The sequence below is a fragment of the Anopheles marshallii genome, chromosome 2 (assembly GCF_943734725.1).
Source record: "Anopheles marshallii chromosome 2, idAnoMarsDA_429_01, whole genome shotgun sequence".
In the NCBI taxonomy this organism is placed as follows: Eukaryota; Metazoa; Arthropoda; class Insecta; order Diptera; family Culicidae; genus Anopheles; species Anopheles marshallii.
In genome coordinates this window covers 1181416-1198713 of record NC_071326.1, presented here as the reverse complement: position 1 = coordinate 1198713, position 17298 = coordinate 1181416, and the positions used below count along the sequence as shown (strand labels likewise).

At 42.6% G+C, this 17298-nt stretch overlaps 1 protein-coding gene across 1 annotated transcript in view; it reads right to left on the bottom strand.

The window, feature by feature from the left end:
* The window catches only part of LOC128709794 (zwei Ig domain protein zig-8-like), a 46326-nt gene extending 30043 nt beyond the window's left edge, over positions 1–16283 (bottom strand). Inside the window, exons 1-2 of the mRNA XM_053804812.1 lie at positions 16199–16283; positions 14768–14818 (exon numbers count right to left, since the gene is read on the bottom strand). Coding sequence (XP_053660787.1) covers positions 14768–14818; positions 16199–16283 — 136 coding nt within the window. The remainder of the gene's footprint in view (positions 1–14767; positions 14819–16198) is intronic.
* Between the last annotated feature and the right edge of the window lie 1015 nt (positions 16284–17298).

Below are 17298 nucleotides of genomic sequence, written 5' to 3'. Positions count from 1 at the left end.
TGGTTGGATGGCTGTGGCTATCCCACGAAAACCATTTCACTGTATCGTGTTAATGGTCCGCTTGAATCAATTACCGCTCCGTTATGCTTCGTCTGCGGATGCGCTGGGTATGATTTACACACTTCCGTGTTTATGGACGGCTTCCGTTCTGTCGGTGGATCTCGCCAGTTCATCCTAGACCAGTTTCGGGCGGCGATGGAAGCGAAATTAGCCGGCAACAAATTCCATAAATTCAAACAATTCACGACTGTATTCATCATTTCCGTCATTATCCAAGCGGCCCCAAAAACCGTCCAGCCGTATCACGCCGCCTGCCGCGTGTGTAAGGCATAACTGGCCCCTCCGGTCCCTTCGCAAACGTGCCAAGATCATTACGATAGATCATCATAGCGTTCATTAAATTAATGGTTCCGCATGTGAGGCTATTTGCGTGGTGCAAAAACGGCGCGTAGGGTATTCGGTTGGGCTCGTCCTTTTTCGGTTCGTTATGCGTTTTGTGGGTTCAGAACGGATCCAGGAATGGGACAAAAATGTTCACTGCTGCCCGCGATCAGAAAGTCAGCCTTTGTAGGCCAAACCCTTTCGGGTGGGAAAGCAAACCTGGCGATTAGTAGGGATTCCTACCACCAGGAGGTACCTTTGCAGGAGTTCGTAATTCGTATGCTGTTGGTCGAGGCCGCGTAACGCGAAAGAAAAGGAAGGTAAAAGGGCATAGGGCAATTATGTGAGAATTATGGTGGTAAATAAATCATAATTATATCCTGCTACTCATCCCGGCTCTACCGGCCGTACGATGCAGTGGAATGGCCCAAGTTCGGTAGAATTAGCAAGTAAGTGCGATGTTGTATGTGTGCAATGTTACTGTGCAGGCGTACCAACGCCCCGTGCAGGGTTGGTTGAAGAAATTGTTCAAAATGCTACCCAAAACTCGGTAAAGGATAGAGATCATACCGTGTAGAACATATAAACGCGTTCATCATAGCCATATAGATGAGATAACACGAAACACGAATCTCTTTGCGGCTGTAGGTGTATTTCGAATTGCTTTCACATGCCTAGCACGGTAAATTCTCTGTGGCCTTGAAATCGTTTAGTTCTAGTTCTACTAAAATTCTACATTGTTCGGTGTTTTTGCAAGTGGTTCAACATTAACGCTCGGAGTATTATAAGAGAAAATATGAAGATTAAATGAAAGTCATGCCACCGAACGGTAACTCTTTTTAATGTTTGATAATAACATTTAAAGCTAACAAAAAGCTTTCACTCTTGCCTGAAATATCTGGAAATGCTTGGGGCTGCAAAAATCGATCTACCTTCCCAAGAGGATGTCGAGACAACGACCATAATGGGACAACAAGTTCAGCCGAGCGTCTTTGTTTTCTAATGCAACGACGATACCAGACGAAAGTAAATGGCAGAGTATTGGAAACAATGCCGATGGCGTGTTTGTGTCAAGGATTTGGGTTATTTCGTTCGTTTTTTCACCGTTTTACATATCGGGCAGGAGCGAGAGACAGAGCGAGTGTATCCGTCATGGCTTTTATCGTTACAGGAAAAACGTTTGTTGTAACTCTTTTTCATCTTGTTTTGCTATCAAAAATACTTGCGGGCTTTGCTGTCACGAGCCGTGCCGTGGATCAAGGAACCGACTCGCTCGGAGGCCGGAAGTAGTTAAGTAAACTTGCATGTTTGCAGTGATTTCTCGGTTCTCGTCATTCAACAGCTTGAACAAAATGTTGGTATGGTAAGACAGAACATGCAGAGGAGCTCGAGTTTTATCGGAATACAATTTTCAAACAAATATTGCCGCTTGAAAAATTGCACAGTAATTTAAGCAGATAATTTTGGAAGAGAGGAAGAGAATATAAAAACACCGTTTATACCGGCACATGAAAACACCTTCAAGTTCTGAAATGTAATTGAAGGAAAAGGTAAGGGCAATGTTTGAAATATCGAGAGTTCTTTTACCCACGGATTTTCAAAGCAACCCTAACGTCTATCGGTTCGTTGAACATTATTTTCTATTCATCTCTGGGATGACAGTGAAAAGAAAAATGATAGTAGCAGCAGATTCCGACCTGCTTACTTAATGTGTGTTCTCATCTTGCCATGATACCACTCGCACCAACGGTGGGACCGCAACGCCTTTGGCCATTGGAGCATCGAAAAGGGCTGTGCTACTTGGGTTTCCCTTCAGTAACATAGGAATCCCTCGGATACCGAGCTGAAGCTGCGCACTGTTCAACCAAGTAATGACGATGACGGTTACAGCGATGGTGATGATAAAGGTGATAGTATGTTGTTGCTATCTTCTTGGTCTACTCTTGGGTTTTGTTCAGGTTTTAGGAAATTCTTGACGGATACGGAGTGTTCTAACAAGAAGGATACGCAGACTGTTTGCTTTCCGATATGATGAATAGCAGAAGAAGCGGCGCGATAGGATGTACTATTCTTTCCTACCTTCAAAGGAATACTGGTTCGTGATGAACGAATCTTTGTTTGGATATTTTTGTAGCATTGATTTAAAATAATGCGTTTTTGGCGAAGGTTCTGCTGAAAGAGATGATCGAATGATAAAAATCAGATTCATTATACAGAGCAGACTGAAAGCAGCAAGGTAGGCTCAAGGAGAAAACGAACTAGCACAGAGCTTTATAGAACGATAAAAAATATGACAAAATGCTGGAAGTATTGTGTCGAGTATCATACTGGGAGCTTCTTCCAGGATTTATTATTGTACCTTTGGTTAAATATCTGAAAATGATGCTTAAAGTCCACTTTACCATTCATTAAACTTATTGTATTTTATTTGAGCACTGGCAAAGGCCATCGCCCACAGTGAGGCTTGGCGGACCATCTCGACTTGTGTTTTAATTTAATAGTTATCACCGTTGGCGGTGCGCATACATTGAATTTTATACTATGTGTTTATGTTTTGGAGATTGTTGTTCGATGAGCTCGGGAAAGGACACCTGCGGTAGCAATGAAGCAGTTTATGGATCATTACTCACTGATATTCATTTGGAAGCTGCAACATTTTCCAACCGGTGCTATAATTCCTACGATGCCGCAGTGTACCTTAGCTTTGGGGGATGCTTCAGCCTTGAACACGGAAAGGAAATAAAGTTTATTGTCTGCTTTTATTCTTGACTTTAGCTCCCACGTAGCGATCACTAGGAGGGTCCGTGAGGGATAATCTGTACGCAACACCAGCTGAAACTAGAGTCTGAAGCTGAGAATGACCGAGAAATAGGCCCCATAAAACATTCCACTCTGCCGCCCTCGTGCTTGTACAGAAATCTAGATGCAGATATGGGAGGTTAGCATTTCCTACTGCAAGATTTTTCCTACCGAAGGATCTTTACGCTTCCTAGAGGCGAAGAAATCCGGTAGATAACAGATTTATAACGGCGCTAATTTCATAATTAGTACGATACGATTTATGCGTGATGCTCGCCCGGTTAGAACTCGTACTTTAGTCACGCCAGTTTTTTCGTACGCTAGAAAATGGTGGCGTAGCTGGCGGACCGGAACGCGAACTTTACTTTTGCGACGAATTAGCGAATTACCCGCTTGTACCCGGCTGGCGAGATGGGCGCTGGAAGCAAATAGCGGCAGCAATTTTATTGGCATTCAAATTAAGTGGTCGCTTCTGTATCTGTTACGTGCGGCCCCAATCCCGGTGTTCCCAGTGACCCGGAAGAAAGTTTTTAATTAATAAAAGGACCAGAAACGGGACCCAACTAGCTGCTAGCTATCCTATGTCGGGAAAAGGCCAATCTGGAACATTTGCTCCGGGCGGCATTAGGACGTGTCTGTGATGGAAGTTCATTGTTTGTGTGCGTAAACGCACCGCTACGCCCTGAGACAGAGAGAGGGAAAGGTTGCAGAATGTTAAATTAGGACTTGGCAAGAACGGATTGCAGCACCGAACATTGTTTCAAGAAAGGATTTTCGGGAACAGGCAGGAAAGTTTTTGTCAAAAATTTACAAAATACGTAACCAATTTTGATGCCTTTGACAAGGGATTTCGGTAAAGGCTTTCCGTTTCTGAATAACGACACGTTCCACTTGTCCCAAAACATTCGGCGCACTAACGCACGGTTGAATGAAACCATACGACACTGCTGGCAGGTTGGGATGAATATTTGATGGACGTTAAAAGTAAACTTCTCGAAATGCGGGTTACTCTTATTTAGCTTTCTAACCTTATTACCAAACGGATTACTCGGTAGATGAAAAGGCATTCGGCATGATAAATGGTAACGACTGTTGCATTGGATGGGTCGTTGAATTAGCCATGATTTATTCAGAGCATTGACAAACGGTTGTTTTAAAAACATAATTAGGAATGAAACGCCATATTTTTATCATAAAAACTCAAACCCAAATAACCGAACAATAACTGAGGTTATTGCATAATATTCGATTCGATTATAATTAACCTCACGAAAAACGCAGTCAAATGATTTAAGTCCACACAACCTAGCAAAACACCATGTTAGACATCTGAAATATAGGTGACATGATTTCGTATGAATAAACGACATGTTGCTCTTCACGCCACATGCCCAATGAAATGAAAAATCGTAACGGTTGGATTATTTTACTTGTCGTACCCTTTGGATCAACACAGCAAAACGGCACAAGCAGGTGAATCGGATCGAACTCCATTTCACTTCCTGCCCAAAATGCGTCCTTCTAGATGATGGCGCCGTACGGCATGACCGTTCGTTAGGGACTGTTTTGATTTGCTAACGAGTGTAGTTGATTTAATTTAATGCTACTTTTTTATTTACATCACCGACTGGGCGTTTCGGCAAGCCAGTGCAGAGCTCTAGCTATAAACTCAGCTGAGCTTAGAATCTTTTGGGAGCGCTTGGTAATTGAATCTATCACAGGAATGTTAGCATAGCGTGTGAGTTTTGATGAAAGCAGAGCGAGTTCTGACATTGCCGTTGCCGTTGCAGCAGTAACGGTCAATGTCCATCGAGTGTAAATAATCGAGTTTATTGCAGGGTAGAGTTTTGAATAAATACACAACTTCTGCCATCTAGTGCAGTTGGTATGTGACTGGCACGATCGGAACTATTCGTTGGGCAAGTTTTTGGGAATAGAACTTGCCTAGTGGAATAAGGAAAAATCGAATTTAAAACTACATTACAAATGTAAAAAAAAAAAACACACACAAAATGAAATATTTGCATTCCGAACTGTAAACTGTGAAAGGGTAAATCTGCACAGATGAACCATTTTTTTCGGAAAAAGAAACGCTACAGCGCGTTGTGAAACAAGTTTTAAACCCAGGGCAGAGCGCAATGATCAATAGCGCGAAAAGATATCAACCACCTCCGCTGGACTATCCGTAACAAGGAGTCATGATAAAAAGTAAACACGTGTATCGATGACAGCAGGTGCCCCAATGTTTGCCTTTACTGATGCCGGTTGTCATATCTGCAAAATGTAACAAACGAACGGTGACAGCAAATCAACAGACTGGCAGAATAACAAAATGTGATACAAACGCGCAATGCCCCCCAAAAACCCTGAACACGCACCCGGTGCGCATATTCAAACATTTGCACAACACCGGATCGGTGGAATGTGGTGTGTGCTGTTAAAATGTTTTCTCCATTTTTGGTCGTCAAAACATCAAACGATCTCGGAATCGGAGCAAGTGGGAAAAAATCACACAAAGCCCCAACGCGATATGTGCGCGTCAGGTGCTGTTACGGAATCTGGGGATTTGTTGTATCAAATGTAAGGTTCGTTTTTGCGAAGGTTTTGCGAAGTCTGAGCCGAACCGTTGATTGACGGCAGACAAAAGCTTTTCAAAGCAAACTTTTCTTTACACGACCCAACAAACGCAATGACATAGATGCGCAGATAAGGCGACCATAAAACAGTTTGCCAGTGTTGATCGCTTCCATGACGATGACGAGGTGGAGTGGGTTTAAAGTGAACGTGGAGACAAAGCCATCTTTCCGTCTGCAGTACGCAGCAGATAAAAATTATACGGATGATGCTTGTTCCAACTTCCAAACTAGGTCTCTCACGAGCTTATCCATATTTTTCCATCATGGTAAGATAACGGAAAGACATAAGCATGAAGCAAAGAATGCTATAACTCCTTTGCTTTTTGTACATGTTCCACTGAATGATCAATGTTACCCGAGGACGTGTGTAACGAAAAATGTTTGCTGTGGACGTATGGAAAAGTTGTCGGCTTGGTGACTTGAGAATTGAGTCAGGCTTACTTCAACTCGCCCATTCCACTGGTCGTACCATCACAAAACTCTCTCTCACACATACGCAGCCAAACGGTTCAAACACGGCATGAATGGTTCGGAAGTTTTCGATCGTCATTTTCCTTTTCAACAGCTTTGCCAACTGAAGCAAACGACGCTCTCCCGCAGGGTCATATTGCTCGTATCCTTTCGTCGTGCTTCTTCCTTGCATTTGGCCCAACCGCTGCCAAGTGGTGCGGGTTTTTTTTTGGGCACTGTGTGCGACGATCGTAGCGATTTCTCTTTGCAAAATCAGCACCTCGTCCCGGCGGCCTTGTGCGCCGTGTGCGGCAGTGTTGTTTGGGGGTAGCAAAAGTTGAAAGCAGACGGTCCTGCTCGGCCCTGGTACGGAGAGCAGGGCAATCCAACTGGAATCGCAAAATTCATTCAATATTCATATAACGCTTTCATCCGACCAAAATATTCAACCAACATTCGGCAACAGAGTCGTGAGCTCTCGGGGGATTGTGGGATCGATGGTATTTTTTCTTTCTCTCCTTCAATGGTGAACTTTGTGCCGTATCCTGCTGAAACCGTGATGGGATGGAAATTCGATAAGCCGAGAACTCGACGACGGGAAGAATGTGAGCCAGCAGGTGGGGATGATGGCTGTAGGCCAGAAGGTGTAGAAACGAAAGGCTTCGGAAGCATATTTCACGCATATTGGAAAGATTTGTACCGAAATTCGTCGAATGGCTGGTACTATCATCCTTGTTGGAGGGATGGAATATGTTTCCTTCCCATGGATTGTAACCGGCCGAAAGCTTGCCCTCGATCCTTGTGTTCCTGATAGCCCAAGGGAGTCCGAAAGGTTGTGTCAAATTCGAATTCATAGTATTTTTTTCATGTTGCGATACACAATCCGATTCGAGCGCTTTAAAAGGTGAACTGGTTAGAAAGGGGACTAACGTTTTTATGGGGAAATGTTGCGGTTGCGGTTGCTAGTTACATCAATGTGTCGTTGTTTGGCGTTAAAAGAACGTTCTTTTGATTGAAATGATTGGCTATCGGGGAAGAATTTTAGGAAACGATTACTTGATTTACATATTGGCAGGTTTGATGGGAGCTTCAAATCAGGTGCTCTCGTACAGATAAAGATGGGGCTGGCTACTGAATGGTGGCATTATGTTGTTCACTAAGGACCCGAGTTGAGCTTATTCCAATGATTTTCCTAGTGAAGAAAAGCTCAAAAGAAAGATCAAAGGGCCGATCAAAGGCGAGTATGATCCGACAATTTTGAATACGATTGACGAAGTATGGGATAATATTCGGAATTATTGCCTAAGCGTCATATCCTCTTCACAAAAAGTGTACCATTCATTTTACGATTTTATCGCGCAAATACGGATTTTGGGATCGACATGCATTGGGTCTGAAAAGACGGATGATGATATGAGGTTTATTTTCTTGGCAAATGTTAACCAATAAAAAAACCCTAATAGATACTGGAACGTTAGCAAAGTGTTACCTTTCGTAGCCTAGTGCAATATGTGTAGATGAATGCTGCTGCAAAATGTATGTCACAGTTTTTTAGGAGTGAGTTAAAACTGACAAATAGCTCATTGAATTTTGAAAGGAAATAAATCAATTTGAAATTATGATGATTAATTAGTGTTTTTTTTGTATATTTCTTCCTAAAATTAATGACTCAATGTACATCGTTCCACCGTACCATATGATAATTTGTTAATTTTCCTTGTGATCTAAGGCAGAAGTAATTCCATTTCAATCACACCCGCACCAACTTCTGTTGAGTGGGCCACTACGCAATGGGCGAGCTTTTCAAAAGTTTCGCATAATATACGGCCTGTGTGGATTTCCGGTTGGCAAGCATTTCATTGAAAGTGTTTGGCCATCGTGATTAATTGGGCATGCCATTCAGCGCCACCTGATGCTTGGACAGCGAGGCGTAGAAACTTTGGACAGTTTTAACGTCAAAGTTTCGACGCAAGCGGGGAAAAGAAAGCGAAAATGATGTTAGATTTATCTGCGGGGTCAGTGCTAGCTGACTGGCACTTATTGTTTTCCGGGTGCGTTGGAGGGAAAGTATTTGAAGCATTTTGAACTATAGCTATGTTATCGAGGTTTAAAGAGTTGCCAGCTAAAAGCGTATAGTTTGAGGAATAAAAAATCTTCACTTCTTACCGTTCGTAACGCTACCTCATCTAACTCTGGGGCCAGTGCTAGCGAATGCCCGGGCAATATATTTGCATTACGAATTTCCCCCACCTACAGACAGCATCCATACGGAAGCATCTATCGTGCAGCGTGCAATCCCTTATGAGAATCGGTTTCGTTATCGATTCCGATAGGGTTGCGCATGGCCTAGAGAAACTCACCGAGTGTACTGGAAATTGATTTTGCAATCGAGTTGTCTCGAAATTCAATATGTCGGCGGGTCACGAATCGGGGGAGGCCATGCAATCGGTCGGTATCGACTGTGCATAATGTAAATAAATGTATAGCACTGGCTGTGACTGCCATCAGTGTTAAAGTGAGATCCGGTGTGCTGTGCTGTGGATGTGATTGAATTGCAAAACTCGGGGTTGCAGGCTCGGTGAGAGATACATATGAGTTTTGCAGTCCGCGTAGATACAGACCTGTCCGATAAGTGGTTTTGTTGGTTGCAAAATAATCACAAGCGTCATGCTGATAATGAAGATTCGTATGGGCAATGTTGATCTTCATGCTCGACATGCAATGCAAGGGTGGGTAAAATGTATCATTTCATGATGGTAACGGCCAGTGACAAGTGATACAAATGAAATGAATTGTGATTTTGCTCACCAGCGACACACTTGTTGTGGTAAAATAATAATGAAGTGTGTAACGATGAAATAAATAATCGTTTTTTTATTGCACAAGTATTACCAATTTGGTAGTTATTGAAAAATTGCAATTAGAGAAATGAGAATTATCATTAAAATCTTTAACACGAAAAGCCATTATACAAGACTTGCTGATGGATGGGAAAGATTCATGAGAGGATTAAGTTTTGCGAGGGATAGCAATTTCAAAAGTGTATTAAGTGATAATTTCTACAGAGTACAGCCATATTTCAAGGAAAAGCTAATTGGCTCCGAGCTATTGATGAAGTTCACAGATTTGAAGTGATGGATAGGCAGGCTAGCTGGCGTGGGCTTGAGCGATCATATTTAGCAAGTAACCTATTTTTGGATCCGTTCAAGTAGTGCGTTTTCAAAGTCAGCAATACGCCCACTCGTTGTTAAAATATTTACTGGGTCGTGTAATCCATACGTAGAACTAACTATACGTAGTATTAGCCAAATTCTGGGATGCACCATCCCTCTATAATATTATTCTGTAACTGATGAGGTTGAAATTTCTGAGCATTTTGTTAAAAACCAACTAATCCTTAAAAGGCATAACAATTCGAGCGTATTGTTGAGCACCGATATGAAATTGGGGGATCTGCTCGTCCACAAGAATTGAGTCAATTTTCTAATAAATGAAAACAAACCACCAGTTTGTTATGTGCGCGGTTGTGTTCAGCTGGTTTCGCGATTATTTTTATTGGCTATCCCATCAGTGTGGGATCATCATAAAACAGTGTAATCAAATATCACAGCAGTAATCATTTGCAATCAGTAGTAGGTTGTCCAGCATCCTGTTGCCGAATGCATGAGTGGAGGTAGCAAAACAAGAATGTCTCACAGCATTTGGATGGCCGATGTCGTTAGCCTTCTGCATTGGTAATCATCATAAATCTAAGCATCTGAAACAGGCTGTTTCGCGAAGTTAACATGGTCGTTGAATTTTGGTGTTTCGCTGTACGTTCGCCAAGGACATGCGTGTTCGGGGTGCCTACAGCGCCAAGAAGCGCTCCCAGCATGGTCGGGCCTGGCTTGGCTGGGTTTGCTGCCATCAGACAACGGGGATGCTGTTGCGCGAGGCACGTGATAAGCTAGCGGAAGGATGAAACGTGAAGTGTTGTGCGTAAATTTTCCATAAAATAGCGATAAATTATCCCATGCTTGTATCCTTTCGCCTCGGCGCTTGGGGATTTTGGGACAGCATCCCGTAAAAGGTCAGCATTGTTGTCGTGTGAGTGTGGAAGCAATTGTGTCAGCATACAATGTCGTATCACAATTGTTTGGTGCACATCTTGTACAAGAGTTGATGGGGCTGCGTAAGGCAGAATTTCGATTTTCGACTGTAGGCAAGATAGTTAAGAGCGTCGTTCGTAATGGAAAATAGCAAAAATTGCTGGCGCTACGACCAACAATTTGGTTAATTCAAGGCTTTATATATAAAAAGAGAAAGGCAAGCGAGGAGACATGAAAGGTTGGATTGGTTCGAGATTACTATGATTTATATAATGTTTGTATATTGTCCTGAAAATTCAATAAGTTCGCAAGCTTCCAAGTGTTTGGGTTCACAGTTTTTCGGGAGATATTGTTTAGGGCTGATAAAAGGGAAATGAATAGCGAAACTAAGAAGATTGAGCCATTTTGAAATAATACAATTAAGTTATTGAAATTTTGAGATAATAACCACTAGCAGTTTCTTCTTATACAATCAACCAGTTGTATCATATCTACATTTTGGTATTTCATATTAAGATTACATTTATAATGCTTAATAAAAATAAGTCTGAAGTAGTAGTATAAAGTAATATGGGTATGAATTTAATTACGGTCATGTCAAGCCCACTGGATGGATTCTGACGTTCTGCGTTCAGGAGTAAAGGTAAGCGCAGGCGACTCAATTTATGTCGTCCGAGCAAAGGCAATGGAACTCAAAAGTATGCTAACGAGAAGTTTGTTCGTTTCGCATTGTCGGTCGGCAGTCGGCAGTCGGTGGAGTAATCATAATAACGAAATATTTCGGAACAGATAAATTGATTGTGTGTGTTTGTCTTCGGTACTAATTTCCTTCCACTGTCACAAATTGTAGAAGAGTCATGGTGTTGAGTTTGGTTTGCAAATTCATTTATTCCCATTACCGGGATATTCATTCAGCGTGGAGCACGGTACCCGGTCCCGTCCCACCCGTCTGCCCGCGGCCGCGAATTACGAAATGAAATTTGTTCTCTTAATTTTGTCTCATTTCGCAACGATGGCTAAATTTGTGGCTCATTCAGCCGAACCGGAAGGATCGAAAAGAAATGGTCATGGCGAGCGGGAGAGACAGGGAGCGTGAGATGCATAGACTAAAGCAATTTGTGAGGCATGTTTTAGAGACATATAGAGTCGTCTACTTGAGTCATTCCTATAAGCAGGACGAAGACCCGTCTTTCTGAATTGCACAATTGACATGCATAATCTAATTAACGACTAAATTAAACAAGCGAAAAAGTTTTGCCTGCAGGTTTGTCATCATTTTCCTCGCTCCCCGTTCATCGCGAATTCTCTGGCCACACGGTGAATGTGGCTGGAGCATGGGAACTGAATTTAAATATATTAAATTGCGAGTCCCAACAAGCTGAATGCTGTACAATGCTCGTGCCAAAGGTATTCGCGTACCGTTACTGTAGTCTCACCTTCATTCTCCCATGCCGGTACGAACGGACCGGAAGAAAGTCCTCATGGTGAATGTCGCCGGAAGGAAGGACAGAAATGAATTTCGAAAGGATCAGGAAAGGGATGTGCGAAGCTCAATTTACCCGGGAGTTTGAAGTGAAATGTGTGTGTGGAGAGAGTTCGCAATGAACAGAAGCAGGAGGTGGGATGAAAACTTTTGTCACCGGGATTCTTTTTCGCTACTTTCTTACAGTTTGCGTGGAATGCTTCAAGCGAAACCAGAACTCTTTAGTTGGAGTGAAGGCGGCTCTTTGCGAAGAGACAGGAGTTTGTTTTTTTCTGCTTCTCCTTGTTCCGATGATCATATAGTAAAGAATTAAGCACAGTCTTGAACAGCAAAGCAATGTTTCCACTGTACGGGCGCACACGAAAAAGGGTCGGGAAAGAATGAATTCTACCGACAGGAAAGTTTATGAACACAATTTTCTACGCCAGTCAGGCACGGAACATTCACATGGTCGTGTTACATGCTGTGCGAGGGTGTGCGTGTGTGTGTCTGAGTATGTTTGTGCGAATGCGATAATTATGTTTTTCGCTAAAACCGGGAAACCGTAAAATTTACTTTAGCAGAATGCATTGTGCTAAAGTGGGTCTTAAGAACCGAAAAGAGGTGAAAGTACACAAGGACATCGTTGCATGCACTGGCTGCTGCATCTTGGAAAGACGAAAATATTGTGGAAAATCGTAAGACAGACTGCAGTGACGATGGGACGTCGAGAATCGCGCTGCTGGTAGTTTAGTGTAGCTTCCGTTCATTTAAATGGCGTGGCGGTTCGTGCTGCAGGTGGAAAAATCCCCAAAAAGGATTAGGACGACATGGAAGGGGGAAGTGCAGGAACAGGTGTTAAAACGGAACCATCGTCAGAACTTATTCATGTCAGTGGAAAGTACGTGGAAGCGGCAACATGATTAAAGTTTGCGGACGGTAACCCGCGGTTGCCCTATTTCTGCTTCAGGAAATCCAATCTCAAAGTAAAGCGAAACGAATACAGCGGACAGGGACGTTGGTTAGTTTTCTCACCTAGCCGTATCTTGTGTGTATACCTAGGTCGATAAAAGTGTTTCGCCGCTGAAATGTGGCGAAAGGGACGCTATCACAATATTCCTAGCGTGAGTCCATGTCGTAACGAGACGCGCATAAGATCGGTTATCTGCCGCAAGGGGTTAGGAATGGAGGGAAGTATGGTGAGAGAAAGAGAAAGCACATTAAAGTAAGCAGCAAAGGTGTTGGTGCCAACAACATTGGTGTCATCAAGCCTGCAGGAAGGTTGTGTGGAGTTTTAATATCAGCTTGCGCGATAATGCAATCACTGTTGATGTGGTTTTGGTTAAATGCATCCTTCATTGAACGATGCAAGCGACAGTGGAAAACCTTCCACTGTCGCTTGCATCGTGATGCAAGATGAAAAGAAACTTGTTCTTCGGGACGGTGACTGTGAGGGAGAGATTATTTCTCATGTACGACCATTGCAGTACTTGAATGGTATGCACGGAAATGTCATACGTGCTGTTGCTTCATTTAAACTAATCAAGTTAGAGGAAATTTGAGTTTGTTGTGAGGTGTTTTAGGATGGATTTTAACATCCGAAAATGCTGAAAGGAGAGTTGTTCAAACAGTTTGTTCAAAGACATTATGTAATCAATATTGATTTAATTTAAGGTATAACCGAGCGTGCCCGGGATAAGGCAAACGACAAGCTCATGCGAGGCAACTCATGCATATGTTTTATTGTTTAAAGATCGTAGTACAGTTTATGAGCAGATACTATCAGCTTTATAATCGTCTATAAACTAAAAAAAGACACGAAAGTCCGCATCTTACATCGTTTGCAATGTCGAAAAGGCGAAAACAAAATTTGACTGAACCTGGAAACCGGTTTTATGAATGAAAAAGCAATAAAACGTGTATCCAAAGTGAATGGTGAGAAAAATAATTTCCATGTTTAAAAAGGCGCATCGGGAAAATGGCGTTCGCGCTACTGTTGGCGTTTCCCAGAAAACAATGGTAGGAGTTTATGCATAGAGCGATTGCGATGCTAAGAAAGGACAGCTGAGCCCAACCATACTGAAACAATTAGGGAAATAATTTTTATTTGCCAAATGGGAGAATGCGCATATTGGCGGTGTGGCATACGTACGAAAGCTAGCAACAACAGAGTGAAAGAGTGGAAAAGAGGACAAACGAAACAAAAAAAAAAGAACAAGAAACAAGACTCGAAACGGTTGGAAAGTCACACTCCAAGAATACATGAATTAATTATCATAATCAGCTCCGTTAAAAGGTTAGCGTTATTTGCCTGCTGTGGCGGTTTGGAACCCAACAGTTTTCGGTGCCACTTTTGTGTTCCTTCCATAAGTCATATTTTCCCTTCGCTTTCTGTGCTGGCCGGAACACTTTGGGTTCATTTTCCGCCATTCAACGCCGTTAGAAAAGCGTTTTTAGGGGGGTTTGGGGCGAAGCCGTTGAAATATGAGACGTTGATAATGTTTCATGTTTATGATTAGCCATGAGGATATTGCATTTTTCATGGTGCCACAATGGTGTATTCCTAGAATATCCGGTTTTCAAGTTTTCAAGAAAGGAAACCCAGTTATCAGCAGTTTGTGCTGTTTGGGGTGTGTAGTCGACCGATGCAGTTTTCGGCATTAGATACGGCATCAGCAATAACACTGCAATTCTAGCATTAAATACAATGCAAATGTGAATTGCAAAGGATTGCTGAAACTGTGTTATGATGTGTATAAAAACGTCAGCTTTGCTGAAAATCGCACAACTTTATGGTAGAATTGTGTTGCCCAATATGAGCTATCATACAGCATACAATAAAAGAAAAAGAAAAACTACAACTAACCACTAAAAGAAGTACAGTACGAAACGGAAGTGAGAAGCCAAGAGTTGCAAACCACTAAAAGAAGCTACTCGAAGTTCATATATACCTTCACTGTTATCCCGGTTTTCGTCGACTCTTATGCTGCCAATGGTAAATTCTGGAGAGAAAGGAATAGAGTTGTTAAGAGAAATATATTGTAGGCGACATTTTCAGAGTGTTTGAGAAGATTGCGAAGGTACGAGGTAGTAAATAGGTAATAGGGCGAGATGTTCCTGATCGTAAGTTGTGATTAGAGCTACATTGATAGTGTAGATAAGGTTTTTTGGTATCATATGAAAAAAATGCTGTGCTAGAGTCAACTTCGTGGTGATTTTTTTGCAGGAAATGCTTGATAATTCAGAAGAACTACCGTTGAAGCTGAAGATGAATCTAAAATTGTGTATACTGCTCACTAAAGATGTTTTTTCTCTCAGCATAAAGCAGAACTGCGCTATGCCCGTAGCTCTTATCGAGCAAATGTAAAAATCCTTTAATGCACGCTATGAATGAAGCGTACTTTCACCTTTATGTGTAATGGTACGTGGGGTTCAAACGCAAACAGTTGTGGTTGTTCGGAATACGATTCCACCGACAGCATATTATAGGCTGGTGCCGTTGCTACGGTTGTTGCTAAATTTTTGATTCTGTTTTGCCCCATCAATCACATCCTGCATCCAGACTGACAGGCTTCGCACAGTACATTCTGCAAGCGTTTCAATATTGTTTCACCACGGGAAAGGCAAAGTGTACGAATTCACAAAATTCGCCGGTAAGAAATTGTAAGCTACGGTTAGAAAAGAATTTGGTCACGTCGTTAGGGGTCTAAGGAGAGTCATTAATCATAACACAAAGAGCTATTCATAAAATGTCAAGCAATTTCGTACCGGGCGCGGGTAGGTCGTCGAAAAGTCGACAGGTTTGCGTGCCGTGCGGTGAATTTCACCTGAAATCGCGCGCATTTGTAAATGTGTGCGTTTGTGGGAAATCGAATGGCTGTCTCGAAATGGGGTTTTTATATCTGTTTATATCTGTCGGATATAATATTTTATGCAAAATTCAATGTTGCTATCATTCCCCTAATTAAATAGAGTCTACATGGTGGTTCAAAACACTTGTTACGAATGGTGAAACTCGTACGCAAACATATTGACTCATTAATGGTAACGATATGGTGCGATCATTAGATCCCATGGTAAGCCGAAATCATCGCTAGATCTGTTGAACAAACAACATCCATTTGATGCACTATTGTTAACCCATGCGTGATAACCAATCATCAATCAATAACCAATTAGAGACGAGCGTAATGGTTTTTGCTTTCGCCCGATAGGATTCATTTCTCATTCTCGATGTTCGAACGTATTTTACACTATTTTATAAATGATTCTAGAGATGGGAAAAAACATGGGAACACTGTATCGCTGGACCAATTAACTCATGAAATGCAACGCTGATATGGTGCTAAGCGCATCCGTCATGTTGTACCATGGGGGCTTACCTGTACTCCATATTAGCAGTAAAATCGTCGTGGAAATTGATGCCATGTTTTTCCCCATTATTTTCCCACCACCCAGAGACGCCATTGACTGATGGAGGGGGCTTCCGGACGATCGTTACCGGCGGAGTGTTTCCAGTTACACCACGTCGACGACGATACTGTTGCCGTCGGTACAATCAACCAACACCAACTTCGTTAGGCTGTGGCGCAATGCTCCAGCAGACGCCTGCGAAGGACGATGGTGGCTGAATGAGTTGTTGTTGACGCCGTTTTTCTTTGCATTACTTTTCACATCCACGCATACACATGAAACGCTGTGCGGTACACTCGCTGTTGAATACGCCACTGAACTTTAAGTATGGTTTAACTTTTTCCCCGGCTCTGCCTGGGGCACTGGGCTATAGGTTGTACACTAAAGCTGACTGCACATCATACTAGCTAGTATAGCATAGAAGTACACACACAGATACACAAAAGTAAAAACACTGGAATAAATACACACACACACTCACGCAACGTGTTTGCCGAGTGGCGCATCGGTACCAGAGCGCTTATTTTCGTTTTAGAAAATCTTTGCACGAACCGAGTGCACGTGTAAGAAATGGAATGTAGTGGATGGGAAATTTAAGCACTTTTCACCTGACAACAAATTTCCCACCATTTTCCATCCCGAACCAGACACTTTTTGTGCGGGAACTTCTTTTTTCTTTTGCTCGTTCACTTTCGTCTGTGTACGTGCGGATGTTTTGTGGGGGGTTTTGGACGCGTGGCCGCGAAAGATGGAATGCTGTAACACTCACTAAAACTCGCACGAACGGGTATGTATTGATCGGTTTCCTTGCCGTACTTTTAACACTTTTGATTTCTGATTGGAAGATTTGACGATTGTTACCATACCCCTAGGCCATGCTGCCATGAATTGCGATAGATCGAGACAGATCGATTGATTGACAGCAGCAGGAAAGGACATCCGTATTCCTGAGTGTGCGCCTTTAAAATTCGGCGGGAAATCGAATGGTTGGGATTATGTTTTCCCGACGCCTTTTCTTGATGACACTTTGCGGGTTGGCTTCCGATGCCTTGCGTCTCGAGGATGCGAA